Consider the following 27,219-nt stretch of genomic DNA (forward strand, 5'->3'; position numbering starts at 1 on the left):
GAATATGGTTCAGTGCAACATTTCTTCAACTTGGGAATCCAGTTTAAAGAGTAGTGTAGGCCTGTTACTCTAGTCATGAATCTATCTAAGCACAAAAATTGAACTTGTGTGCAAAAATAAAATTGAGAAAATATTGGAAGGACCTTATTGCTTGCCATCTCTACATGCTGCCAAAATATCATTCATACTTAAGGACGCAAAGTACGTTTTTAAATTTTTGAGCTTTCGGTTTGAGTTATGAGCTCTGAAAGATTCTTAACTATGGGGTTAGGCTTTGTAGTCATGAAACTTTCTGAGCATAATAAAATCTAAATTTATTCTCAATTTTCATCATTTTTATCTGCTATAATCTCACTCTCATTGAAGTCATACATTTAAAAAATTTAATGATTATTGTTCTAAAATTTATATTTCAAAAAGCAGATTTTTTTTCAATGATATTGACTGACTTCATATATCAATTATAATGCTGGAATTCTCTGTAGAGTTCAGTTCTTTCGGTGTTCAGTCTTCCATGAATATGTGGCCATGCCAAAAGATTACAAAAGAATCACACACTTAAACTAAGAACTCTGATTTCTGATTGAATATGTCAAATTACTTAACAATCTGATGTTCGAAATATGTCAAACTACTGACCAATCAGATGTTAGACTGTCAAATTACTGATGAACCATATGTTAGAATGTCAAACTGCTGACAAATCAGATGTTAAAATATCAAATTACTGACCAATCAGATGTTAGAATGTAACATTACTGACACATCTGGTGCCAGAATTTTCAGTTCAGTTAGGTCTGAATGAGAGCATTGTTTTTACTCTTTGAGTCAAATTCAAGTCCAGAATCAACATCTGGGGGTCCTGTAAGCAGAAACTTGCACATACAGATCTGTAAGAATAACTTTTTCAACAGAACTTAATGAAATTTAAAGAATACATAGTTCCATACCTCTGCTTACAAAATATGGGACCCTGAGTGGCCGAGTGGTCTAAAGCGCTCTCCGTTATGGATCACTGCCATCTCACCTCTGTCAGCTTGGGTTCGAGTCTCGGATTCAGCTAATGTGGGTATGTGAGAAAGCTTGCCAGTAGCTTCTCGTGGGTTGGTGGTTCTTTCCAGGGTTTTCCCGGGTTCTTCCTCCACTATTAATACTGGCTGCCATGTATAGCCTATCATGTGCTGAAAAATGGTGTTAAACCCTACAACAACAACAACAACAACAAAATATGTTACATGATAAGAGGTACTTGAAGTTACCAAGTTCTCCCTTATGTCCTTTTTATTCATCTATAGGACTTTCTTACCTATATTAGAATTATTGAAATCATCTATCCCATGTTTACTCCCTGCAGCCCCTGTGATTAGCTGTACAGGAGCAGTGGGGTTGGTGTAGTTTTTTGCCAGGACAACTCCTTTGTACATAGGCCAGAGTCGTTCATAAGAGTGTTCATGTGCTTGGATGACCACATCTACTCCATATTCATAGAACAGATCTTCAAACCTGGAAATGAAGAATAATTGTTATTTTATTGTTTCACCTGTAAGTTCCACTGCTCCTGCTGGCATTAGGGCATTTTTGCAAACCTAATATAAGCAGCTTCATCAACACAGTACAGATTCATGCGTGATACTGGGCTCTGTAGATCCAGACACATTTTTACTTCTGAGAATGTTTCAATTCAAATATTCAAGCAGATGTGTGTATTTACAGATAGAATAACATGGTATGTTTTACCTATTTCAACTATTGGTTGCATTTTCTTACAGATTTAAAAAACATGTTTAAAAAATGACAAATGCAGCATAAAAAGAATGATGAGAAAACATCAGAAACATCCATAAAGTGTAAATATAATGATTAAGAGCCATAATGAGTTTAACCGTTTCTTCCTGTATAAATGTGTATCTGTGTCAAGTGTCTCGCCTACTAGTCATTTCATATGAAGTTTATAAAAAAACATTGAATAACGTGAGCATCAACAACCTAAGACTGCTCTGGTGGCCTAGTGGTTAGAGCTTCTGCCTCGGATGCGGGTTTTGAACCCTGGCTGAGTCATACCAAAAAATGGTACTAACAGTTGCCTTGCTTGGCACTCAGCACTAAGAGGTTAGTGCTAGGACTGGTTGGCCTGGTGTCAGGATAATGTGACTGGGTGGGACATGATATACATGTCTGCAGCATGATGCCCCAGTGCTAGACATCACTTTGAACTGCCACACTGTAGACATCGTACCAATATGACTGAAAAATTATTAACCTTATGTTCAAAATCCTAATCACACATACACTCAACAACCTAAAGATTATGTGTACTCTTTTATTAGTCGAGTCCAACTACAAACAATACTGGCCCTGATCTGTCATTGCATAGTGACCCTGATCTAGCATTGCATAGTGAACCTGATCTGTCATTGCATAGTGACCCTGATCTAGCATTGCATAGTGAACCTGATCTGTCATTGCATAGTGTCCCTGATCTGTCATTGCATAGTGACCCTGATCTGTCATTGCATAGTGACCCTGATCTAGCATTGCATAGTGAACCTGATCTGTCATTGCATAGTGACCCTGATCTGTCATTGCATAGTGCAACAGCAGATAAGGGTCATTGTTTTCATTCTACTGATTATTACTAACAAAATGCATAGACAAAGATCTGCTTGTGCATTATGAGATGGCAGATCTGGGTCTCTGCAGTTATTAATTGGACTTTCTGACTTACAAGTGTGTGTATATATGGTACTGAAACTATTCAGAGGCAAAATCTTAATTACATTTAGATCTATTAAGCAGTCTATTGTTATATTTACACCTTGTATGTAGTCATAATCTTATGTTATTAAAAATATAAAATGGATTTATGAAATTTGATACTAATGGAATTGAACTTACCCTTTTCTCACTTTGGAATCTGTCTTAGTGCAGTCATCCCCATCATTGTTGGAGCAATACATTGGCCTGTGTCCAAAAGCAATGACCCAGGGGCATTTATCTCTATTCTGATTAGCAACATGAAGATCTTGTTTCATCCATTCATACTGGGCATTTACAAAAGTTCCATTGGATGTGAAGAAAGTCTCGCTTGAATAGCTGAAATACAGTGAAATGTAAATATCTGAATGTTAATTGCTGCAGATTTTTGGTTATAGTGAAGTTGATAAATACTCCAAAATATGATTTATTCTTTATTCATTAAAGAAACCATCTTAAAACCATGGAAGGAACCTGCTGAATTTGTAGATTCTTTTCTTATATGTTGTGATCACCCTGATTATGATGGGGATATCATCATACATGATTTGGGCTACAATAAATGAATCATTCAAGCAGACTTAGTGGAGGCACTACATAAACAAAAATGCTATCCATACGCATGCTTATCATAAATTATAGCTTAAATTTCTGTGGAATCCAGGTATCAAGTCCAGAAGGGATAACACTTTCATTAAAAGTAACATTCACTAACATGACTGACTTGCATCCAAAATTATTAAATTTTCCTATGAACCTCCAACATTTTTGACCAAACATGAACCACAAATATTAGTCTTCCACAGAAATTATCTGCATTTTGTTCTTTTCTCTTCATCTCTCACCCAAAATTTAACCAATCTGTAGTCAAATAGGCTCATTTCAAGTTTGATAAATTTTGTTTTTTCATATCAGATATATTTACTATATGTAACAGTCTGTGAAATTAATAATGAAGTACTCTTCTGCCAAACCATTTACACATAGAAAACTCCTATCTAAACTTTTATTCTACAAAGTACAGATTCATACAAAATTTCTTCAGTATAATTTGGAATGAAGAAATTTCACTAATAATTCACAATTATTCTATAAAATGTTAACTTGTTAAAAAATGCAATACTATAACTGTCCAATATATTACAAAGAAGAATAAATATTAATTACTCATAACAAGAAAAAAGGGGAAGTCCTGCAGCAAATATTTAATATATTTTGTCCTTTCTCCATGTTGCTGAACCAGGTATTCTTTTTCCTAATAACCCACTTGTTTACAATCTGTATTTTTAATTTGTCAGAAACTTCCATTTCAAATCATTGGCCTACTTAATTTGTACAAGTCTGTTATCTGTATTGTAGTCAAAGCTAAGATAATGAAAGACACTGATGTAATTATGTCAAAGCAAAGATAATGAAAGACACTGATGTAAGTGTGTCAAAGATAAGATAATGAAAGACACTGATGTAAGTCTGTCATAGCTAAGATAATGAAAGACACTGATGTAATTATGTCAAAGCTAAGATAATGAAAGACACTGACTAAAGTCTGTCAAAGCTAAGTTAATGAAAGACACTGATGTAAGTCTGTCAAAACTAAGATAAAATGAAAGACATCAGGATAAGTCTGTCAAAGCTAAGATAATGAAAGACACTGATGTAAGTCTGTCAAAGTTAAGATAATGAAAGAGAGTAGCATAAGTCTGTCAAAGCAAATATAATGAAAGACACTGATGTAAGTTTGTCAAAGCAAAGATAATGAAAGAAACTGATGTAAGTTTGTCAAAGCTAAGATAATGAAAGACAGTGATGTAAGTCTGTCAAAGATAAGATAATGAAAGACACTAGCGTAATTCTGTCAAAGCTATAATAATGAAAGGCATTGGCATAAGTATGTTAAAGATAAGATAACTAAAGACACTGATGTAAGTCTGTCAAAGATAAGATAATGAAAGACACTGATGTAAGTCTGTCAAAGCTAAGATAATAAAAGACACTGACTAAAATCTGTCAGAGCTATGATAATGAAAGACAATGATGTAAGTCTGTCAAAAGTCAAGATAATGAAAGATGATAATGTAAGTCTGTCAAAGTTAAGATAATGAAAGACAGTAGCATAAGTCTGTCAAAGCAAAGATAATGAAAGACACTGATGTAAGTTTGTCAAAGCAAGATAATGAAAGACACTGATGTAAGTCTGTCAAAGATAAGATAATGAAAGACACTACTGTAATTCTGTCAAAGCTATAATAATGAAAGGCATTGGCATAAGTATGTTAAAGATAAGATAATTAAAGAAACTGATGTAAGTCTGTCAAAGATAAGATAATGAAAGACACTGATGTAAGTCTATCAAAGCTAAGATAATAAAAGACACTGATTAAAATCTGTCAGAGCTATGATAATGAAAAACAATGATGTAAGTCTGTCAAAAGTCAAGATAATGAAAGATGATAATTTAAGTCTGTCAAAGCTAAGATAATGAAAGACATCAGCGTAAGTCTGTCAAAGCTAAGATAATGAAAGACACTGATGTGTGTCAAAGATAAGATAATGAAAGACACTAGCGTAAGTCTGTTAAAGCTAAGATAATGAAAGACACTGATATAAGTGTGTCAAAGATAAGATAATGAAAGACACTATCGTAAGTCTGTCAAAGCTAAGATAATAAAAGACACTGTTGTAAGTCTGTCAAAGATAATGAAAGACACTAGTGTAAGTCTATCAAAGCTAAGATAATGAAATACACTGATGTAAGTCTGTCAAAGATAAGATAATGAAAGACACTAATGTAAATCTGTCTAAGCTAAGATAATGAAAGACACTAGCATAAGTCTGTCAAAGCTAAGATAATGAAAGACACTAGCATAAGTCTGTCAAAACTAAGATAATGAAAGACACTAGCATAAGTCTGTCAAAGCTAAAATAATGAAATGCCTTGGCATAAGTCTGTCAAATTTAAGATAATAATAGACATTGGCGTAAGTCTGTCAAAGCTAAAATAATGAAAGACATTGTTATAAGTCTGTCAAATCTAAGATAATGAAAGACATTGGTGTAAGTCTGTCAAAGCTAAGATAATCAAAGACATTGGCATAAGTCTGTCAAAGCTAAGATAATCAAAGACATTGGCATAAGCCTGTCAAAGCTAAAATAATGAAAGACACTGGCATAAGTCTCTTACCTAAGAAAGTGGACAATTCCAATATCAATGCTGTACCACATCTGATGCAGAGGAATGGGCCATTCTGACTGAGGCATGGAAAATCTGTTTCTATAGTGGGCAAATGTGTCATTATCTATTTCTGTAAAACCAAAATAAATAAATTACCATGATTACTTAACATGCATCTTCCTAAAAATGGTTTAAATCCAGATATATCATTGCACATTATCATATATCAACACTGCCTTTTATTTTTGTCAGATTTGGTGTAACAATGACAATATTGGTAAAAATGACAGATCAGTGACAATTTTCATACAGATTTGAGATCTCATTCTGCCCATGCAAATCTATTTCCAAATTCAATACAGAGCACTAATACAGAGTAATATATTTACCATAATTAGCTCAGATATAAATGGCATCAGTCCACAGGCAATGATCAGTAAAAAAAAGAAGCAATTTTCCACAAATAACCTTGCCCTCGGCATTTGACCAGATATATGTCACTTTGTAGAGAATGACTTATTGCTCATTATTTCAATGATAATATTGCTAAAAAAGTGTGGATATCAGGACAATTGCGCGAAATGATGTTTTGGCAGATCTGAGTATACTATTGACAGTTATGTGTGAGTTATACAATTACTGATATGGCAATCACAGTTGTGTGTGAGTTCTATATGATCTGATATGATGGTAATTACAGCTGTTTGGTGAGTTATACATGATCTGATGTGGTAATTACAGCTCTGTGTGAGTCATACATGATCTGATATGGCAATCACAGTTATGTGTGAGTTCTACACGATCTGATATGATGGTAATTACAGCTGTTTGGTGAGTTATACATGATCTGATATGGTAATTACAGCTCCGTGTGAGTTATACAATTACTAATATGGCAATCACAGTTATGTGTGAGTTCTACACGATCTGATATGATGGTAATTACAGCTGTTTGGTGAGTTATACATGATCTGATATGGTAATTACAGCTCTGTGTGAGTTATACAATTACTGATATGGCAATCACAGTTATGTGTGAGTTCTACACGATCTGATATGATGGTAATTACAGCTGTTTGGTGCATTATACATGATCTGATATGGTAATTACAGCTCTGTGTGAGTTATACAATTACTGATATGGCAATCACAGTTGTGTGTGAGTTCTACATGATCTGATATGATGGTAATTACAGCTGTTTGGTGCATTATACATGATCTGATATGGTAATTACAGCTCTGTGTGAGTCATACATGATCTGATATGGTAATTACAGCTGACAAACTCTTGGCACAACTCAATACTGCATTGTCACATGACATTAACACCAGGCCCTCATCCAAATTTTTCCAAATTACATTGATTTTACAGGACATTAAGTTTTAAAAATATAAGGAAAACTATTGGGATTTTGTAAATAATTCATATAAATAAAGGGATAATGGCATGCTAATATTAGCAATGGAATACCACATTTTTAAGTATTTGGACACACAAATTAACAAATATTAATAATATAATGTATTGAACTGATAATACAAACACTGAGTACATACATCATGATAAATAAAATATATATCCTTATTGTCCTTTTCCTGAAGAAAGATTTACAATAAATATTTGAATATACTACTCTCAAAAATAAGTTATATGATAGGGATTTGGGTAAAATTACTAGAATAATATTAAAAGGATACAAAACACCAGAGGAATGGTGATCACTTTGTTCACATAAATATATATTTGCCTCTCATGTTCTCCTCCTCCTGGCTCGGGGATGTAGAATAGGCCTGATGCATCCTTATGTTTATTGTAAAATAGGCATCCCATGATGATGTCCTAGTTGAGAAATTCTTGTACTTTTTTTAAAGAAAGCATTTATATCAAGAATCTAGCTTTTTATTTTAAAGGATTTTAATCTTTGTGTATTTGGGGATACAAAACCTATTCAACATAATACAGCCTGGATTTGTGTACACACACACACAAACACACACACACACACACACACACACACACACTTCTCCTGAATATGTCTCCTTTCCTCATGATGAAGTCAAGTTAATTGTCAAAATAACAAATATTCCCAAAACAGCACGAGAACAATGATTGGTCAACATAACTATTTTCTGATACTGATAATAAGTACTAAATTTCACAGCAATCCACTGTAAATGCACAAATACTTGGATTCACAAATTCTGTCAAAAATTGCATCCAGCTGTGATTAAGAAAGAGCAATAACTCTTGCAAAACTACAACACAAGATCTGTCAATATGTGCTCAAGTTTTACAGCAATCCATAAAAGTTGCAAGACTAGTTCCAGTCACAAGAATCTGTCTTACACTGCATTCAGATGCAAGACAAGTTCCATTCACAACAATTGATCTTACATTACATTCAGCTGCAAGACAAGTTACATTCACAAGAATCTGCCTTACATTGCATTCAGGTGCGAGCTATGTTACATGCATAAAAATCTGTCTTACACTGCATTTAGTTGCAAGACGAGTTACATTCACAAGAATCTTTCTTACACTGCATTCAGTTGCAAGACAAGTTGCATTCACAAGAATATGTCTTACACTGCATTCAGTTGCAAAACAAGCTGCATTCACAAGAATCTGTCTTACACTGTATTCAGTTGCAAGACAAGCTGCATTCACAAGAATCTGTCTTACACTGTATTCAGTTGCAAGAAAAGCTGCATTCACAAGAATCTGTCTTACACTGTATTCAGTTGCAAGACAAGTTGCATTAGCAAGAATCTGTCTTACACTTTATTCAGTTGCAAGACAAGCTGCATTAGCAAGAAACTTACATTGCATTCAGCTGCAGGGAAAAAAATGGTCAATAACTCTATACAAAATCTACTAGAGTGATTTGTTGACATGCACATCTTCCAATGATGACTGTGACATGTACAAAGTTTCATGGCAATCCAAAGAAGACTGTCAGACTAGTCACATTCACAATAGTCCGTCATACACAGCATCCATCTCCAAGGTAAAAAGAAAAACAACTCTAACAAAAATCATATGTCAATACGCATTTCTTCAGACAATGACCATAATATGTAACAGGTTTCACAGTTATCCACCAAAAGCTGTTGGACTAGTTGCATTCACAAGATTGTGTCGTACGCTGCATCAAGTCAGGAGACCAAAAAGGATATAGCTCTAACATAACATGTGTGAAGACAGTAAACTGCAAGTCAAAAAGGCAATAACTCTTAACATAAAATGTAGGACAGTAAATTGAAGGTCAAAAAGGCAATAACTCTAACAAAATGTGTGGGAGGACAGTGAATTGCACATCAAAAAGGCAATAACTCTAACATAAAATGTGGGAGGACAGTAAATTGCATGTCAAAAAGATAATACTGTAACTCTAATAAATATGTGGCAGGACAGTAAATTGCAAGTCAAAAAGGGCAATAACTCTTATAAAATCGTCTGAGTCAAGCGATTTGTTAACATCTTCACACGATGGCCATAATATTTACCAAGTTCATGGCACTCCAGCAAAAGCTGGAACTGGTTGTGGAAAGACAGATGAATGGATGGATGCACAGGCATGAGGATTCCTATATATCCCTGCCTTATAGATACTTTGCTACAGTAATATTAAGAATGTCACTGCTGTTACAGCACAATTACCATGGTTTCCAGGGCTTGTCATATAGGCAACATGGGAGGTCATATCTTGAATCATTTGCATAAATGCATCACCAACCTAAATTGGAAACAGGAAATGAAAGTATCAATGATATTCACAGCTGATTACCATGATTTCATTTTTTGAAATTTAGCCACAGAGTATATTATTAAGTAGTAATTTTGTTTGCCATATATTCAGAATGGCATACTTTTATGGTGGTTTATTTTTAATTTAATATTAAGAAATGAAAATTTTTTTCTGTGGGTCTAAAATTTCCTGATATATAAATACAAGAATGTGAAATAAATTTTAAATCTATACTTTCAATGCAGCATCGACATAAACATGCTGGTTCAATCTTAACTGATACACGATTCTGCAATGAGCTCTTTGGGAAATAATTCTGAATATCTGTTCTTCCATGCAGATATAATTTTCTCTATGTACATGTTAATTTATATGCATTATATATGGAGGCTTACTTCTGAGACTGCACAGACACATGGCAACAAATAAGTCAAAGGTAAATCTGAACTTATTATGGAATATTCAGCTTCGGATTCCAAAAGAAATTGTTCCAGTAACAAACATGCAAATTTCGGTTATATATTGTATCTTTACAAATATCACTGTCACTCTTTGTGATTTTACTTCTACCAGGAATATATCAGAAGATAGTATGTAAAAAGTTTGTAAACATTTGGTTTCAATAAAACTTTCAAATATAAAAATATATTTATAAGATACGCAAATAATTATGATAATATAAACAAGTATAGATTTATATTTCTGATTCTTTTTTCTCATTTATATATGCTGGTTTCACAAGAAAAGTATGTTAACTCTTCTGAATTAAAAGCGTGACCTTCACAATGACAGATATGTTATTATGACAAAATGGCTGGAAACAAAATATAACTTTTTATGAGGTTCATACAAGGATTAATCAAACTCATTAAATGATATTGCAAAAGCCAGAGGATATCTTTCTGAATTACTTCCTAAATTCAAAATGTTCCTTTCCTTTGAATAAAGACTAAAAAATTATTTATATCAAAGCAGTTAAAATTCTTCATCTTAAGAGAATAAAACAAAAAGTGGTTAGCATAAATTTTCTTCCTTATTCTCTGACAATTTTAACTCACCTGGCCATAACATCAACTATCAAACATCTTCCATTGTGTCTCGTCCATTTAAAATTCCTATTTATAACACCTTTTCAAAAACTGCTTGACCAATCTGCACATAACTGTATCAGGAAAGGCATCAAAGTTAGGCTTGTCCCACTGATGCCAATCTGACATCCAATATGTTAATCAAACAGAAAAACCTCAAAACGATTTCTCCTCAAAACTTGCTAAACAGAATTTCACATAATTTGACAGAAAACATCCTAACACAATGCTGTGCCACCATTAAATATGGCCACCACTACTAAAAACAGGGGCCCCGAGTGGCCAAGTGGTCTAACACGCTCTCCGTTACGGATCACTGCCATCTCACCTCTGTCTGCATGGGTTCAAGTCTCAGATTCAGCCAATGTGGGTATGTGAGAAAGCTTGCCAGTAGTTTCTCGTGGGTCAGTGGTTCTTTCTGGGGTTTTCTCGGGTTCTTCCTCCACCATTAATACTGGCCGCCATATATAGCCTATCGTGTGCTGAAAAATGGCGTTAAACCCTACAACAACAACAACAACTAAAAACAGAAAACCTTTAAAGAACTTCTTTGTAAATTCATGCAACAGAATTTGACAAAGTTTGACATCCTGGCATAAAGAACATTTAAATTTGTATCAATGATGCCGACCCAAGATCTGATATGGTAGATTTGAAAATTGAAATATTTACAAATGACTTCTCAAAAATCACTAAACAGATTTTCACCAAACTTACAAATGGGACTGTGGCAAAAAGGGCTTTCAAATATATACCCAAAAAAATGTCAATCCACCATCAAATATGGCTACTATTACTAAAAACAGAATAACATTTAAATGATGCCTTATCAAAAATTGCTCAACTGACCTGAACAAATTATAAGAATGCATTCTTGAATTAAGATCTTTCTAGTTTGAGAAAAAAAATGCAAGTCCACCATCACAATGGCTACCCTAATAAAAATGGGGAAAAAATTTAAACAACAATGTCTCAAAACTGAACAACAGAGTTTAATTAAATTTGTCAAAAAGCATCATGACCCAAAGGGGTTTAAGGCTTATACGGATGCTGCTGATCCATTATCAAATTGGCATCTGTTTCAAGAAAAAGACAACTGTCCTTTGAAATTACTGATGTTCTACTGTCTGAAAAGAATTTCCAGAAATTCAAGATAAGACAATTTCTTTGCTTCAACTACTAAGTGTTGGAACCATCTCTGATATTCTTAAAGTGATAAGATTTTAAATTAGCCACTGTCAGCCATACTGCATGTAAGACTGGTACAATTACCATTAGGACAAAATCAACTGTTAGAAAACTTTTGATGAAAACCCCATGTTGATATGACAATCCATTCAGGAGATTTAGTGATAAGATTTTCAAATGCTCATTGTGGGAGCCATATTTCAGGGCAGATCAGAACCATCTTCATTCAGGATCAACTAGATATCATAATTAGTCTTCCGATGAAAACCCCATGCTGATATGATTTTCCATTTAAGAGGAGTAGCTACAACAGGAGTTTTAAAGTGGCTGGTTGGATAGCCATACTGGATGTCAGATCAGCACCATTTTCAATTTGCTGATTTGACTTCAATTGAAGAGGAGCTGCGACAACAAGATTTTCAACTGCCTACTATGATGGCCATACTGGATATCAATCAACACTCATTTCATTTAGAACCAACCAGGCATCATAAAATGCTTTTTTTGTGTGGTGAAAACCCCATGTTAACATTGACCATTCATTCAGGACTAGAGATACCAAGATTTTCAATATGGCCACTACAGTAAATGACAGAGTGAAACCATTTTCATTTTGGATGAACTCGTAAGAAGTATTTTAGTGAAAACTCCATGCTGATATGAATTTCCATTCTGAAGGAGAACCTATAACTAGATCTTCAAGATGGCTGTAATGGTGGTTATATCTGATGTCAGACTGGTACCATTTTGATTTAAGAACAACTAGACATCTTAAAAATATTTTTTGAAAACCCCAGAGCGGATATGACCATCCATTCTGGAGAAATAGCAATAAAAAGATTTTCATACTGGATGTCTGAACAGCACCATTTTCAGTTGGGACCTTTTAGGATGAATGTGAACATAAAGTTTCATGGAAATCCTGCAGGTAGTTTAGGAATAACAAACTTGTGCTAACAGATCGACAATTGGACATGAGACAACAAACAATGATGAACAGGCTATCACCTAAGCTCTTCTAGCCTAAGGCCAATTAAACTAACAAAATTCAACATTTGATCCTTAAAAACTGCTTCACAAAACTGGATCAAATTTGACAAAATGCATCCTACCATTAAGTGCTTTCAGTTCAGTACAAATGACTGCCATTAAATATGGACACTTTACCAACATTAGAAAAATCTGCAAACAATTTGTATCAAATACCACGAAACAGAATCTGACATGGCATGACGGACTTTCATATCTGTAACACTATTACAAAAAATGAAATAACATTTAAACACCTTTTTCACAAGATAGCCACTCCACAAAATTTGACCAACTCTGACAAAAAACATCATGGCATATAAATGCCTTTCAATACTGGAAAATGATAAAATGCCATAAAAATAGAAGACGATACAAATAAAACAGAGAAACCTTGAAACAAATGTTCTCTAGGCATATTCAATCAGCAGCATTTCGAAGGCATTTATACATCTCATTGACTCAACTTTCTTGGCCAACTGCTCTTGCCTTGGGCTATTAGGTATGTGTCAGTCCAATGAGCAATCTAAGACTCACTTAAACTTCTTCTTGGCACCTTAATTCTGTTAGACTCCATTTAAAGGCAAAGAGATATAACACTAGCCAATGATTGGTGAAGCTTCCTCAATATAAATTTTAAAAGAAAACTATTTTCACCATAACTGAGTTTGTCATAAATTGCAAATTTAAAAATGTTTCCTTGCTGAATAAAAATAGCAAATTTACTATTCTGGGGTGAAAAAAGTGAACTCATTAAATTTGCATTATGTTTTTTCATCAGGAATAAAACATTTTATTCTGACACCTGTGTAATACAACTAAAGCAATACTATTGTACAAGCAAGGCACAGCGGAATGGGTTGAAGGTGGGTAAGTAGGTGGGATAGGGTGCAGCAGTTAGTTTGATCCAAACACCTAAACATAAACTTAATCAGGCATACATGTAACAAAATTACTATAATAATATAATCACTACTGACAAAAAATATGAGTCTTTCATATCAATACTTTGTCTGCAATCATGTCTTGTAAAGAACTTAATGAAGTCTTCTTGGGGAGAAAACTGGCTCATAAAGAAATATTAGGTTTAAAGTATTGGTTGCAAAGTATTTGTTTTTCACAGAGTATGAAACAAAGAAAAAAAAATTAACCTGAAAATATCAGAATATTACAATTTTGCAAAATTATTGACAATATTAAAAATGTACTCCATGCATCCGTTTTGACAAAACCCAAATTGTACTTTTCCAAATAGTCACAAATGTTGAATAAAGATATAAACACCTACATCTCATGGCTTGAAAGGTTCAAAGGAACAAACCACGTATTCTACTCAATATGGCTTTTCAAAAATGCTTGAAGAAACATTGTTTTATACAAATTTCATACGAAAATGACATTAATCAGTATTCATTATTATTCATGCAAGGAATGCATGCATACCAAACACAGAATGGTAGGAAAAGGCATGGGATATCAGAAATGGAATAATACATACCTGAGTTGTTTTACTGCAGTCAGATGCCTGTGACAAATATGTAAAATATGCCTCCTTTGTATAGTTTGAATTCATGGTTGTTTTAAGCTTAATGACATTACTGGTAAGAGAAGTTTGATTTGCTGGGAGTAACTGAGGGATCTGAGTGATGCATAATGATGCTGAGGGATCTGAGTAATAGTGAGTGATGCTGAGGAATCTGAGTGATGCTGAGGGATATGAGTGATGCTGATGGATATGAGTGATGCTGAGGAATCTTAGTGATGCTGAGGGATCTGAGTAATGTTGAGTTATGCTGAGTAATGTTGAGTTATGCTGAGAAATGATGAGGGATCTGAGTAATGCTAATGGATATGAGTGATGCTGAGGAATCTTAGTGATGCTGAGGGATCTGAGTAATGTTGAGTTATGCTGAGTAATGATGAGGGATCTGAGTGATGTTTAGTAATGATGAGGGATCTGGGTGATATTCAGTGATGATGAGGGATCTGAGTGATGTTTAGTGATGATGAGGGATCTGAGTGATGATGGAGGATCTGGGTGATGTTTAGTGATGATGAGGAATCTGAGTGATTTCAGTGATGATGAGGGATCTGAGTGATGATGAAGGATATGGGATATGAGTGATGTTTAGTGATGATGAGGGATCTGAGTGATGTTTAGTGATGATGAGGAATCTGAGTGATGTTCAGTAATGATAAGGGATCTGAGTGATGATGAAGGATATGGGATATGAGTGATGTTTAGTGATGATGAGGGATCTGAGTGATGTTTAGTGATGATGAGGGATCTGAGTGATGTTTAGTGATGATGAGGGATCTGAGTGATGATGAAGGATATGGGATATGAGTGATGTTTAGTGATGATGAGGGATCTGAGTGAAGATGATGGATCTGAGTGATGATGAGGAATCTGAGTGATGATGAGGGATCTGGGTGATGTTGAGTTATGCTGAGTAATGATGAGGGATCTGAGTGATGATGAGGGATCTGAGTGATAATGAGGGATCTGAGTAATGATGAGGGATCTGAGTGATGTTCAGTGATAATGATGGTTCTGAGTGATGATGAGGGATCTGGGTGATGATGATGGATCTGAGTGATGATGAGGGATCTGGGTGATGATGGATCTGAGTGATGATGAGGGATCTGGGTGATGTTGAGTTATGCTGAGTAATGATGAGGGATCTGAATGATGTTGATCAATGATGAGGGATCTGAGTGATGCTGAGGGATCCAAGTGATGCTGAGGGACCTGAGTGATGTTGAGTGATGCTGAGTGATTCTGAGGGATCAAAGCTTTATCATACTAAGTATTTTTAAAACAAAAACATTCAATGCTTCTATATAGGGGACATTATCATTTGGGTGCAACGAGTTTTGTAAGTAAGTAACAAGAAAATATATCCAGTATTTTAACAAATCTGTACTATTTCTCCAGTGTTTCTTAAAATGTAAAATAAATAAAAAAACCATATCAACAAGGCTCAAGATGATTCTTAATTTTATTGAAAAGTTACTTGTCCCTCCAAGAGACAATGGGAGGGAAGTCTGAACTCAAAGAGAGGCTTGGATTGAATTTGCAAATAATTTCTTACATGCATTTTTTTTCAACTATGTTTATATGTAAATGCATGGATACATATAGCTAGAAAGAAATTGAGGGCTGACTCACAACATACTTAAAAATACCTGTCCCCATGGCCCCCAATGAGCACCCCTCTGCCTTCTCCAACTGCAAACTGAGTGTCTTTATAAACACTGTATCGTTTATCTTTATGCTTCACATGACATTTATTCAATATCATACAGGTAGCAGCTGATACAATGTCTCTTTTGCTAGCCACTTTTTAAAGTGATTCCTCATGCTGCTATTGCATGGTTTCTGCAAATTTCATGTTTTTGATTTGGAATACACTCCAACCTTTGACCCAAAATTAATTAATATATCAAATGGGGTGAGAAAGATCAGAGAAAACATGGACTACTGCGCAGGTCTCTGAAACAGTTTGTAAATTATGTTTTTTCAAATAGCTAGTACATGCAAAATTAACTCCCCTGTTTAGTCAAGGAAACAGTGACTTTTATCTTCACTTTAGGCAAAAATATGGGATGAAGTCAGGCAGCTGACAGCAAAGTTTTGCTCAGTTTGACCTGGGCACTTTACACAACACAAACAAAATATGCAATGGTCACCTACTGTAAAACCCCTCTGTGTACTGCTGACACATATTTTAATGCAGGTTTCTTATTGTACACCTATCCATTTTTACTCAGGAAAGAGCCAGAAGTTTAGCATCCTTTCCTAGAAGTCTGAAAATGTTGTCCGTTTCACTATCCATTCAAATGAGAGTGGAACTACCATTTATTCAATATTTCCTAGTTACAACTGAACAAGTGTAAACAACTACAAGGTATCCTCACTTAACATAAAAAAGGAATTAAGTAACATTCTCTTTAGCATTCTGTATCATCAAGTTTCAATAATTTAACCAATTACATTGTAAATAAGCTGTCCAAATAATGTTATCATTCCTATGCTAAGTACCCATCAGAGCCTCTCATGCCATTTAGGCCTGGCCTGAGAGAAATTCAGATGAAAATTTGGAAATCTACGAAAAACTATTACATACATGGATCTGCTGTCCCCATGCCTCTAAGACTTCCTGTTCACAGAGATCAGAGCAACTTCTGCTTTGTATGCTTCATTCATGAATAGTGATATTAATGGGTAATCAGCTGATCAATATGTAATTCCATTCATGATTTAGAACTATGTTCATGGTTAAAAGGTTGAAATGGAAAGCAGTTTCTTATTTTCCAGTTACATATAATAATTTTATTGCTGTCAGCATCAGAATGCTTCACGTCTTGTAATTATCCAGATTTTCTAATGCTGACACCTCAACATGATCAAGCCATCAAGATTGAACTGTTATGGTAATGATATTTTTTAATATGCCCAGCAATTTATAGATAATTTAATAAAATCACTATACTTAGCTTCAGAACAAAAGATTACATTACTATGATAATAATATACAGGGATCCATTAAAATGGTCAAAATCATTACTACTTAATTTATTTCTCCTCATTGCTGGTAAACTTAAAGTTTCCTCATCTAATTTATCCATAATAATTATTATCTATTACATATGAGTTTCTACTGTAACCAGAGCAAATAAAGTTTATATTCTATTTTCATTTAATTAGGTTCAAGGAGTATCTTGAAATCAGATTTTATATACTGGGGAGTAAACATACAGTACTTACATTTTCCATGTTAAGATTGTCATGTAGATTGTAGGCAAAGTCTCCAACATGCAGCACTGCAGTGTATTCCCCTTTGAGGGCCTCTGCTGTCAATCTGGGTATACTTTCTGAATGCAACCCTAAGTCACCATACAACATAAACTCTGGGCTCCAGTCCTAAAAGAAAATTATACATATATGCATGCATGCATGCACGCACACGCACACACACACATCCATCCAATCATACAAACCGTTCCAGTGGCCTAGTGGTTAGAGTCCGCCTCAGAAGCAGAAGGTTGTGGGTTCGATCCCCGGCCGAGTCATACCAAAGACTTACAAAAATGGTACTAACAGCTGCCTCGCTTGGTGCTCAGCATTAAGAGGTTAGTGTTAGGACTGGTCGGCCTGGTGTCAGGATAATGTGACTGGGTGGGACAGTGTTAGACGTCACTATAAACTGTCACACTGCAGACATCATATAGCAATATGACTGAAATTTTTTTAAAGCTACGTTAAAAATCCAAATCACATTCACACACCAATCACACAAAAAGACATACCAATACTGGTATACATACAGTTATATGTATATACATCTAATTTGCCAGACATAACATTGAGTGATGAGAAATGACATGATCATCTTAAACTTTTGGTGAGACACTCGCAACCTGACTAATATTTAACTCCCTTGCAGGGGCCGATGTAAGTAGTTGCCTATCCCACAGGAATATTGACTGCATACTTGCATACAAAGCCTAAACTTTGTGTACAAAGCAAAGTATATGGTATAAGATGAACAATACTATTTCTGTTCTCCAGACTTCAATGGTTAACGATAATTAGTACTCAGTTGTCCTTCATGAATAATAATGAGCTGCATATCCTGTTCCCTGTAATACACCAGTGGTTCAATGTATGTGTAATGGCACATGTGACCATGTTTTACAGATAAAACAACTGTGATCATTATTTTAAACCATTTGGTTCACATAAATACTGGCTGCTGAATCCACCGGCATTCAGCATGGACAGGCCCCTATCCTCTGTAACCTGAAGTGATTCACTGCACTGTGAAACCTGAAGCCATTCCTTAAAAAGATTAAACTAGTCCTGATAGAATTTTTTATAAAAATAGTTAGAAATTTTAAATAAACATGTGAAGATTTCTGAAGCATTGATGTACATGACAAAGACTTTGCTGGTAATCAAGTCCATAAATACACTGAAACTCATGTATGATCAGACGGATTCATATATCTTCAATATACACAAGTATCATAACTAAATTCCAGATTGATATTGAAAAATTCAAAATCTAAGCTTTCACAGTTTATGAGTTAATGAATGATAAATGGTTGTTTTTCCAGTGTTCAAACATTTTATTATTACAAATATACGTTTTTTTAAAATTTGATCATTTCTCTGATAAAATTGTGCAGCTTTGTATCTGTTTTGTTACCTGTCCACTTGGTGGCACTTTGAAGTAAAATGGTCCACTTGAAACTGAATTGCTGACAGGCATGTAGTAATATGTTATACCAGGTTCAAGATTCTGCAAAGTAAAGAGGTGAAAATATATACAATAAATAAGATTTCTAGTATGACAACAGACTAAACCTCTATAATCAATATTTGTTCTACTGGGTCATGACATTAATCAAGATTAAAGCAAAAACAACAAAATTAATACTTACAAAGCTGATGAATAAACAAATAAATCCCTTCTCAAAATAAATAAAGTGTTTTGAGTGAACATAAGCTTGCATGACAGTCCCACATTGGTGGCACAAATCAGTATCTTTCAAGCAATGTTCAAGAAATCCTATAATGCTGGTCAAGATAACCTAGTTTATGTTACTTAACACAATGTATCTAAACATCTTCCTTCAATGCGACTTTGGGGGCCCCAAGTGGCCGAGTGATCTAAAGCGTTCACCGTTCCATATCACTGCCATCTCACCTCTCTCTGCTTGGGTTTGAGTCTCAGGCTCAGCTAACATGGGTACATGAGAAAGCCTGCCAGTAGCTTTTCGTGGGTTGGTGGTTCTTCCTGAGGTTTTCCAGGATTCTTCCTCCACCCGTTATAGTGGCTGCCATGTATAGCCTATCTTGTGCTGAAAAAAGGCATTAAACCCTAAAACAACAGCAACATCAATGCAACAGTGACTTAAAAGATACTAGAATAAGAGCCAGGATAACAGTTTTAGCCATACCAAATAACCTCTGGATGATAGGTTACTGCAATCCAGTTTTGGTAAGCAACATATCTTCCTTAAAATATGAATTCTGAGTGCACATTTACTAACAATGTACTCTGAGTGCACATTTGTTGGCAATGGCAATGAAAAGAGTGCAGATTTGCTGGCAATGGCAATGTACTCTGAGAGGACATTTGCTGGCAACGGCAATGAAATGCATGCATATTTGCCAGCAACAGAAATGTACTCTGAGAGGACATTTGCTGTTAATGGCAATGAAATGCATGCATATTTGCCGGCAACGGCAATGAAATCAGGATATTTGTTGGCAGTGGCAATGAAATGCATGCAGATTTGCTAGGCAATGGCAATGTACTCTGAGAGGACATTTGTTGGCAATGGCAATGAAGTGCATGCATATTTGCTGGCAATGGCAATGTACTCTGAGAGGATATTTGTTGGCAATGGCAGTGAAATGAGTGCAGATTTGCTGGCAATGGAAATGTACTCCGATAGGACATTAGCTGACAAAGGAAACGTACTGAGAACACATTTGCTGGCAATTACAATGTACCCTGAGACATCATTTGCTGGCAATGATAATGTACTCTGCATATTTGCTGGCATGACAATGAACTCTGTGTGCACATCTGTTGGCAATGGTAATGTACTGCATGCACATTTGCTGGAAATGGCAATGTACTCTAAGTGCAATGGGCTATATATGCTGACAATGGCAGCATACTATGAATGAACATTTGCTGGCAATGGCAATCTGCTCTGACTGCTCATTTACAGACAATGGCAATGTACTCTGAATGCATATTTTTGGCAATGACAATGTACTCAATGTGCACATTTGCTGGCAATGGCATTGATTATTAATTATGTCATCATTTTGTTCGTTGTGCATGTAAGACATCCACTCTGGAGAGTAGGACAAACCACACTGAAAAAAATACTGACAGATCATGTCGAACATTGACCCTGTGTATCAAAATAAATCAGAGCATTCAAATCCTCACCCAATAGTAAGGTATGCATTCACCATGAAAGTTTATACATAAAAAAAATATCTGTACATTTCAGTACAATGTACAATATTTTTGCTATAAACAACATTGGCTGAGCCTGATAATATCTACATGTAGATGTATATTAAATCTATTTAACAAGGTGGTGCAAAATTAAATTTGGAATTTAGTCTGTAGCATGGTAACAAGCTTAGCCAATCCTATACAAGATTACCTGATTAATATGCATATGCAGAGTGGTCAAAAGGTCAGCCAATCATATGCAAAATGATTAATATGCAAAGATCTTGCTCACAATCAAACTCATTCAACGTCTTGCCAATTTAACAAGCTCAATCAAAATATGATTAGGAATAGAGTTCAAAATGTGTTGACAATCTCAGGCAGATGCAAAGATCACATGTTTAATATTCATGAATTTCACTTATAATCATACTCAAGCAAGATTCTGATGACATAACCCTATTTACTAAGTTTGATCAAATTCCTGTCAAAAGTTCATCTCACAGAAAGACAAAAAATAACTTGGACAATACATGGATCTCATTCATAATAAAAATGATCCAATGTCTTGAAAATAATTAACAAGAGTTACAACAACCGATTAAAAAATTCAGTCTCTCAAAATGGGTAAGTTGCTCAGCCATTCATATGTGTGTCATGGGATTTTTAACATAGCAAGGCAGCTGCTAGTACCATTTTTATAAGTCTTTGGTCTAGGCCGGTGTTCGAACCTGCAACCTCCCACATCCAAGGCAGATGCTCTAACCACTTAGGCCAATGGAGTGGTGTCAATCATATGCAAAGTCACCTAATTATTATTGCAGATCTTGCTCATTGCTGTTGCGGGCCCAGTATAAGATAGATTTTACATGACAGCTAGTAGAATTGGTGGAGGAAAAACCTGGGAAAATCCTGAGAAGAACCTCCAACCCATGAGAAGCTCCTGGGACTCTTTCTCACGAAAACACATTGACCAGTCTCAGACTTGAACCCATGTGGAAAGTGGTGAGATGGCACTGATTGGTACAGATGACCACTTTTGACCAATTAGTCACCTGGGACCCTGACCCTGCTCATGATAAAAAAAATATATCTTGATCAATGACCAAGTCTGATAAGAATACCAATCAGATTATGTTGTTGTTGTTGTTCTAGGGTTTAACGCCATTTTTCAGCACAAGATAGGCTATACATGGCAGCCAGTATAAATGGTGGAGGAAGAACCCTGGAAAACCCAGGGAAGAACCACCGACCCACGAGAAACTACTGGCAGGCTTTCCCATGTACCCACGCTAGCAGAGCCCTGGACTCAAACCCACGCAGACAGAGGTGAGATGGCAGTGATCCAGAACGGTGAGCGCTTTAGACCACTCGGCCACTCGGGGGCCCCCACCAATCAGATACAAAATCACTTAATCAATATTTTTTGATCTTGCTAACAGATGTACAAGTCCAAAGCATAATGATTTAAACCCATCAAGACTGGATCAAAACTATGGTTTTTTGAGTGGTAACAGTTACATGCATGATGACCTCATTAATATGCATGGATCAAAGCTTTATCAAACTCACTTGAGATTTTGCTCACGTAAACATATTTGACATTTGATCAAATTCAGATTGAAAATATGGCTTTAAGAGTGGAAACATCAGTCTGATGCAAGTGCACCTCTGTAATATGCCTGCATCTACTCATTGTCAATATAATTCAATACCTTCAAAATATATTTCCATAATCCATGTATAAACAGGTGGATTAGAATTATGGCTTCCAAAGTGGTAAGAAACTCAGAAAATCAGATCTGAGATCACCATATCTCTTCTTTAATATGTTTGGCTCTCACTCGTTAACAAAGCTATCCAAGGTTTTCATGTTAGAAGCATATATTCAAAGTATGATCAAAATAGAATGAATCAGAAATACAGCCATGATATTGGCAACAAGCTTAGTCAAACAATGAAAGATCATCTTGTTACCATGCTCATTAATAAAATCGTCTGAGATCTTGATGATATAAACATATTTCAAATTTTATCAAAACCACATCGTAAATCTGGCCTCTGGAGTATGCATGGATCTCACTCATTACTGAACCCATCCCAGATCTTGATGATGCAAGATCATAGTTGAAGACTGATACAAATTGGATCACAAATATGGCTTTCAGTGGAACATGCTCAGCTTTGCAGCTATAGGGTACCTCATTAATATACATGCATCTTGCTCACTGCTGAACTTGTCCATGACATTTGATGATAAACACATGCTCCAAGTTTGATCAAATTCAGATCAGAACAGTCTCCAGAGAGATAACAAGTTCATCCAATCTGATCCAAGAATACCTCATTATCATCCAATCAGATCCTAGAATACCTCAATATTATCCAATCCGATCCAAGAATACCTCATTAACATATATGGGGGGCCCCGAGTGGCCGAGTGGTCTAAAGCGCTCTCCGTTATGGATCACTGCCATCTCACCTCTGTCTGCGTGGGTTTGAGTCTAGGATTCGGCCGATGTGGGTATGTGAGAAAGCTTGCCAGTAGCTTCTCGTGGGTCGGTGGTTCTTCCTGGTGTTTTCCCGGGTTCTTCCTCCACCATTAATACTGGCTGCCATGTCTAGCCTATCGTGTGCTGAAAAATGGCGTTAAACCCCACAACATCAACATCATCATATATGGATATCACTCATTATCAAACTCATCTGAGATCTGAACAATATGAGCATGTATTCCAAGTTTAATCAAATTAGGATCAGAAATGACATCCAGTTTGGTAACAAGGTCAGTCAATCAGATGCAAGATCATCTTAATGATATGCATGGATCTCACTTATCATCAAACTTGTCTGAGAAATTGAGTATAAATCCCCATATTCCAAGTTGGCAAAAATTGGATCAGAAATATTGACTATTGAGTGGTTACAAGCAATTTTGTACTGAAAGAAGGGCGATGAACTACTGACGATGGATGCAGGACCATATGATATGCACACTTGGCATGATAGCTAGGTTAGCTAAAATGAAATTTAGGTCACAGTAACTCAGTTTTGGTGTGCAACATATATTAATCACATGATGCATCTTCAGTGAGTTTTACTGGTAATAGTGCAAAAGTATTGTGTCTATGCTCTTAAAATAAGTAATAGAAGAGTGAATGACAACAAGCTTTGTAAAATTTAACAAATAATTTATATCCCTAGAATACAAAGTGAAAATGAGAAAAAACAACTTATGGTATTGTGAAATAAATCCCAAAATAATCCAAGAATTACAGACACAAGTCCTAATAATAAAAAGTCCTGAATAAAACTCATTTCAAGTCCCAAAGAGATCCAAAACTGAAGGCGAAAACGTGTTTGTTATAGCTTATGGAGTCCTGATGTGTCAATAGTCTTTTTACCCAAAATATTTTATCAGAGCACTTTTGTATTTCCAGAGAAAATAATCACTTGAATTCAATAATGTGAAGAAAATAAAATTCATCCCAAACTGGTCACAACATAATACAACTTGAAGGTGCTAGATGTTAACACACGAATGACCAATTCTTCACTATCACAAGATTAAATAGTTATATACTTGACCTCAGGTCACAATTAGCATTTTGTACAAATAAACATTACCTAATGGAAAATAACCTTCTAGAATGATCTAATAAGCCTGGTTTATTTACAACACAATAACTTGTAAAATTTATTTAGAACACTTTAAAACCCTGACCCAAAGCAACATATTTACTCCTTCTTGTTTACCTGAATAAAAATCCACATATTAAGTTCATACACATTGAGAATAATGAAGCTATTATTAGTTGTTTGCATCAATGAAATTAAATACAATTTTTAAAAAAAGTCAATCAGGTTAAACAGATATTAGTTCAGTTTTGGACAGGGTCAAGTCCAGCATACAGTGTTACATTACAATAGCATGTAATGAAATTTAAAAAATTGAAACTAACAAATGATTAAATTAAATAGACATAACAATTGTAATAAGCACCTCATGAGCAATTTTGAATAGTCCCCAAACATAGACCAAAGCATTCCAGTTTTGGCACATAACACTTCCTAATGCAAAACATACCATCAATACTAGTTCAGTACTGATTGGTGTAGCAACATATGACTTACAGCCATGTCAGAAAGGACACGTTTTTATGCACTGTTCATGTCATAGTGACCCATATTTGATGTGAAATCCCACAAATCAACCATAGTGGTAAAATTTACATGACTGTTGATCAATCTGGATTAATCCTGGAAAGCAGGTTAAAGCAACCTAGTTTTTGTGAGCAACCCACTTTCATATTAAGCCTAAAGAGCATGCTGCATGTACAGCTCTGATAGAGGGAAAGGACTTCTTGAAACAGGGTATAATAGTTACAGTCACTTGTTATTTATTCATATACTTAATGCATAATTTCGTTTTTTTCTGCTCAAACAATTTTTCAACAGACAGTAATGGTTTCCTAGAAAATTAACAAGTCTCTTAAAGGAACTGATGATGTAATATCCAGAAAGAATTTCCATGAAGATAAGACCATTTCTTTCTTTTTTACTGTTGAGTGTTGAAACCATCTCTGATATTCTTGAGTGACTGGTTTTTATATTAGCTGATGATGCAACCACACTGAATGTAAGATCGGCAGCGTTTTCATTTGGGACAAACCAGACACCATTAGAAAACGTTTTGTGAAATTCCTATGAAAATATGACCATCCATTCAGCAAAATTAGTGACTTTATGATTTTTAATATAATTATTGTGGCAGCCATGTTGGATGTCTGTAGGGTATGATTTTCATTCTGGACCAACTAGATACATGTATCACATGAAATTCGTTGACATGACCATTATATCCGGAGGTGCAGCAATATGTTTCAAGATGGACACCAGGGGTGGCTATTTTGGACTTCACATCTGCATGAGTTTCCTTTAGGACCATCTATACACCAAAGAAACTTTTTGGTGAAAATCTCATGTCAAAATGACTTTCTGTTTCGGATTAGTAGCCAAATGGCAGCTTTAGTGGCCATATTTGATGTCAGACTGGCACAATTTCAATTTAATACAAACTAGACATTATAGGAATTCTTAAGTGAAAACCCTATATTGATGTCACTTCCAATCAGAAAGTGCACTAATAAGAAGATTTTCAAGATGGCTACTGTGTGGCGATATAGGAGACCAAACTGGCACCATTTTCATTTAGATTCAACTGGATATCATAATAAGTCTTTTAGTAAAAAAAATCATGTTGATATGACCATACAATCAGGTGGAGTAGTGTTAAAAAGATTTACGAACTGGCCATTGTGTTGACCATACGTAGTGACCATACTTAATGTCCCGGAAACACCATTTCATTTTGTATCACTATCAGCCTGATATCGTAAGAAGTATTCTGGTGAAAACCCCATGCCAATATGCCTTTTCGTTCAGGAAGAGCAATAATAACAAGATTTTCAAGAGGGCTGCCGAGGAGACCAGTTGGGCATCAAATAGGTACCGTTTTTATTTAAGACCAACCAGACATCACATTAAAATCTTTTAGTGAAAACCCCATGTTTATATAACCATCCATTCAGGCGAAGTAGCAACAGCAATATTTCTTTAACATGGCAGATGTGGGGGCTATAATGGATGTTCCAGCGGCACCATTTTATTTAGGACCAATCAGACGTCATCTTGTAAAAACTCCATATCGATAAGTCCATATGGATATGACTTTCCGTTCATAAGAAACAGCGTTAACAGATTTTAAGACGGCTGATGTGGTGCCCATATAAAATACCAAATAGGTACCATTTTCAATTAGGACCAACTACATATCATAAGAAGTCTTTCAGTGCAAACCTCAGGCTGATATGGTCAATCATTCAGGGGGAGTGGAGATAACAAGATTTTCTAGAAGGCCAGTGTGGCGCCATTTTTCGATGTCTGAGACGCACCATTTTCAGTTAAGGTAATCTAGACCTTGGGATTACTGTATGCATGTGTAAAGTTTCATTACAATCCTCCAAGTAGCTTAGAAAGAGTAGTTGTGACAAACTTGTGCTAGCGGACATCGGACAACAGGTCATCACATAAGCTCTTCTGGTATGGTCAGTAGAGCAAAAACCTCAAAGGCTACAATGAGCCTAAATCACGCATCAATATTTGTCGAAACTTAGTTTTAAAAGGTGACACTATGGTCCAAACCGGGAAATTATTAATCGAGCAAGTGAACAACAAGCAAACAATGA

General features: G+C 35.3%; 1 protein-coding gene across 2 annotated transcripts in view; it reads right to left on the reverse strand.

Moving 5' to 3' along the window:
* LOC149782906 (acid phosphatase type 7-like) overlaps positions 1-27,219 on the reverse strand; it is a 48,062-nt gene that overhangs the window by 10,056 nt on the left and 10,787 nt on the right. The window contains exons 3-9 of one of the 2 annotated variants that reach the window (XM_089934461.1): positions 19,196-19,288; positions 17,752-17,907; positions 14,479-14,505; positions 9,588-9,663; positions 5,936-6,056; positions 2,896-3,093; positions 1,307-1,503 (exon numbers count right to left, since the gene is read on the reverse strand). In XM_089934461.1, the coding sequence (XP_089790587.1) occupies positions 1,307-1,503; positions 2,896-3,093; positions 5,936-6,056; positions 9,588-9,663; positions 14,479-14,505; positions 17,752-17,907; positions 19,196-19,288 (868 nt within the window). The remainder of the gene's footprint in view (positions 1-1,306; positions 1,504-2,895; positions 3,094-5,935; positions 6,057-9,587; positions 9,664-14,478; positions 14,506-17,751; positions 17,908-19,195; positions 19,289-27,219) is intronic. The other variant, XM_089934463.1, reaches the window with a different exon arrangement.

The sequence above is a fragment of the Sinohyriopsis cumingii genome, chromosome 15 (assembly GCF_028554795.1).
Source record: "Sinohyriopsis cumingii isolate HCF-2022 chromosome 15, ASM2855479v2, whole genome shotgun sequence".
Lineage (NCBI taxonomy): Eukaryota > Metazoa > Mollusca > Bivalvia > Unionida > Unionidae > Sinohyriopsis > Sinohyriopsis cumingii.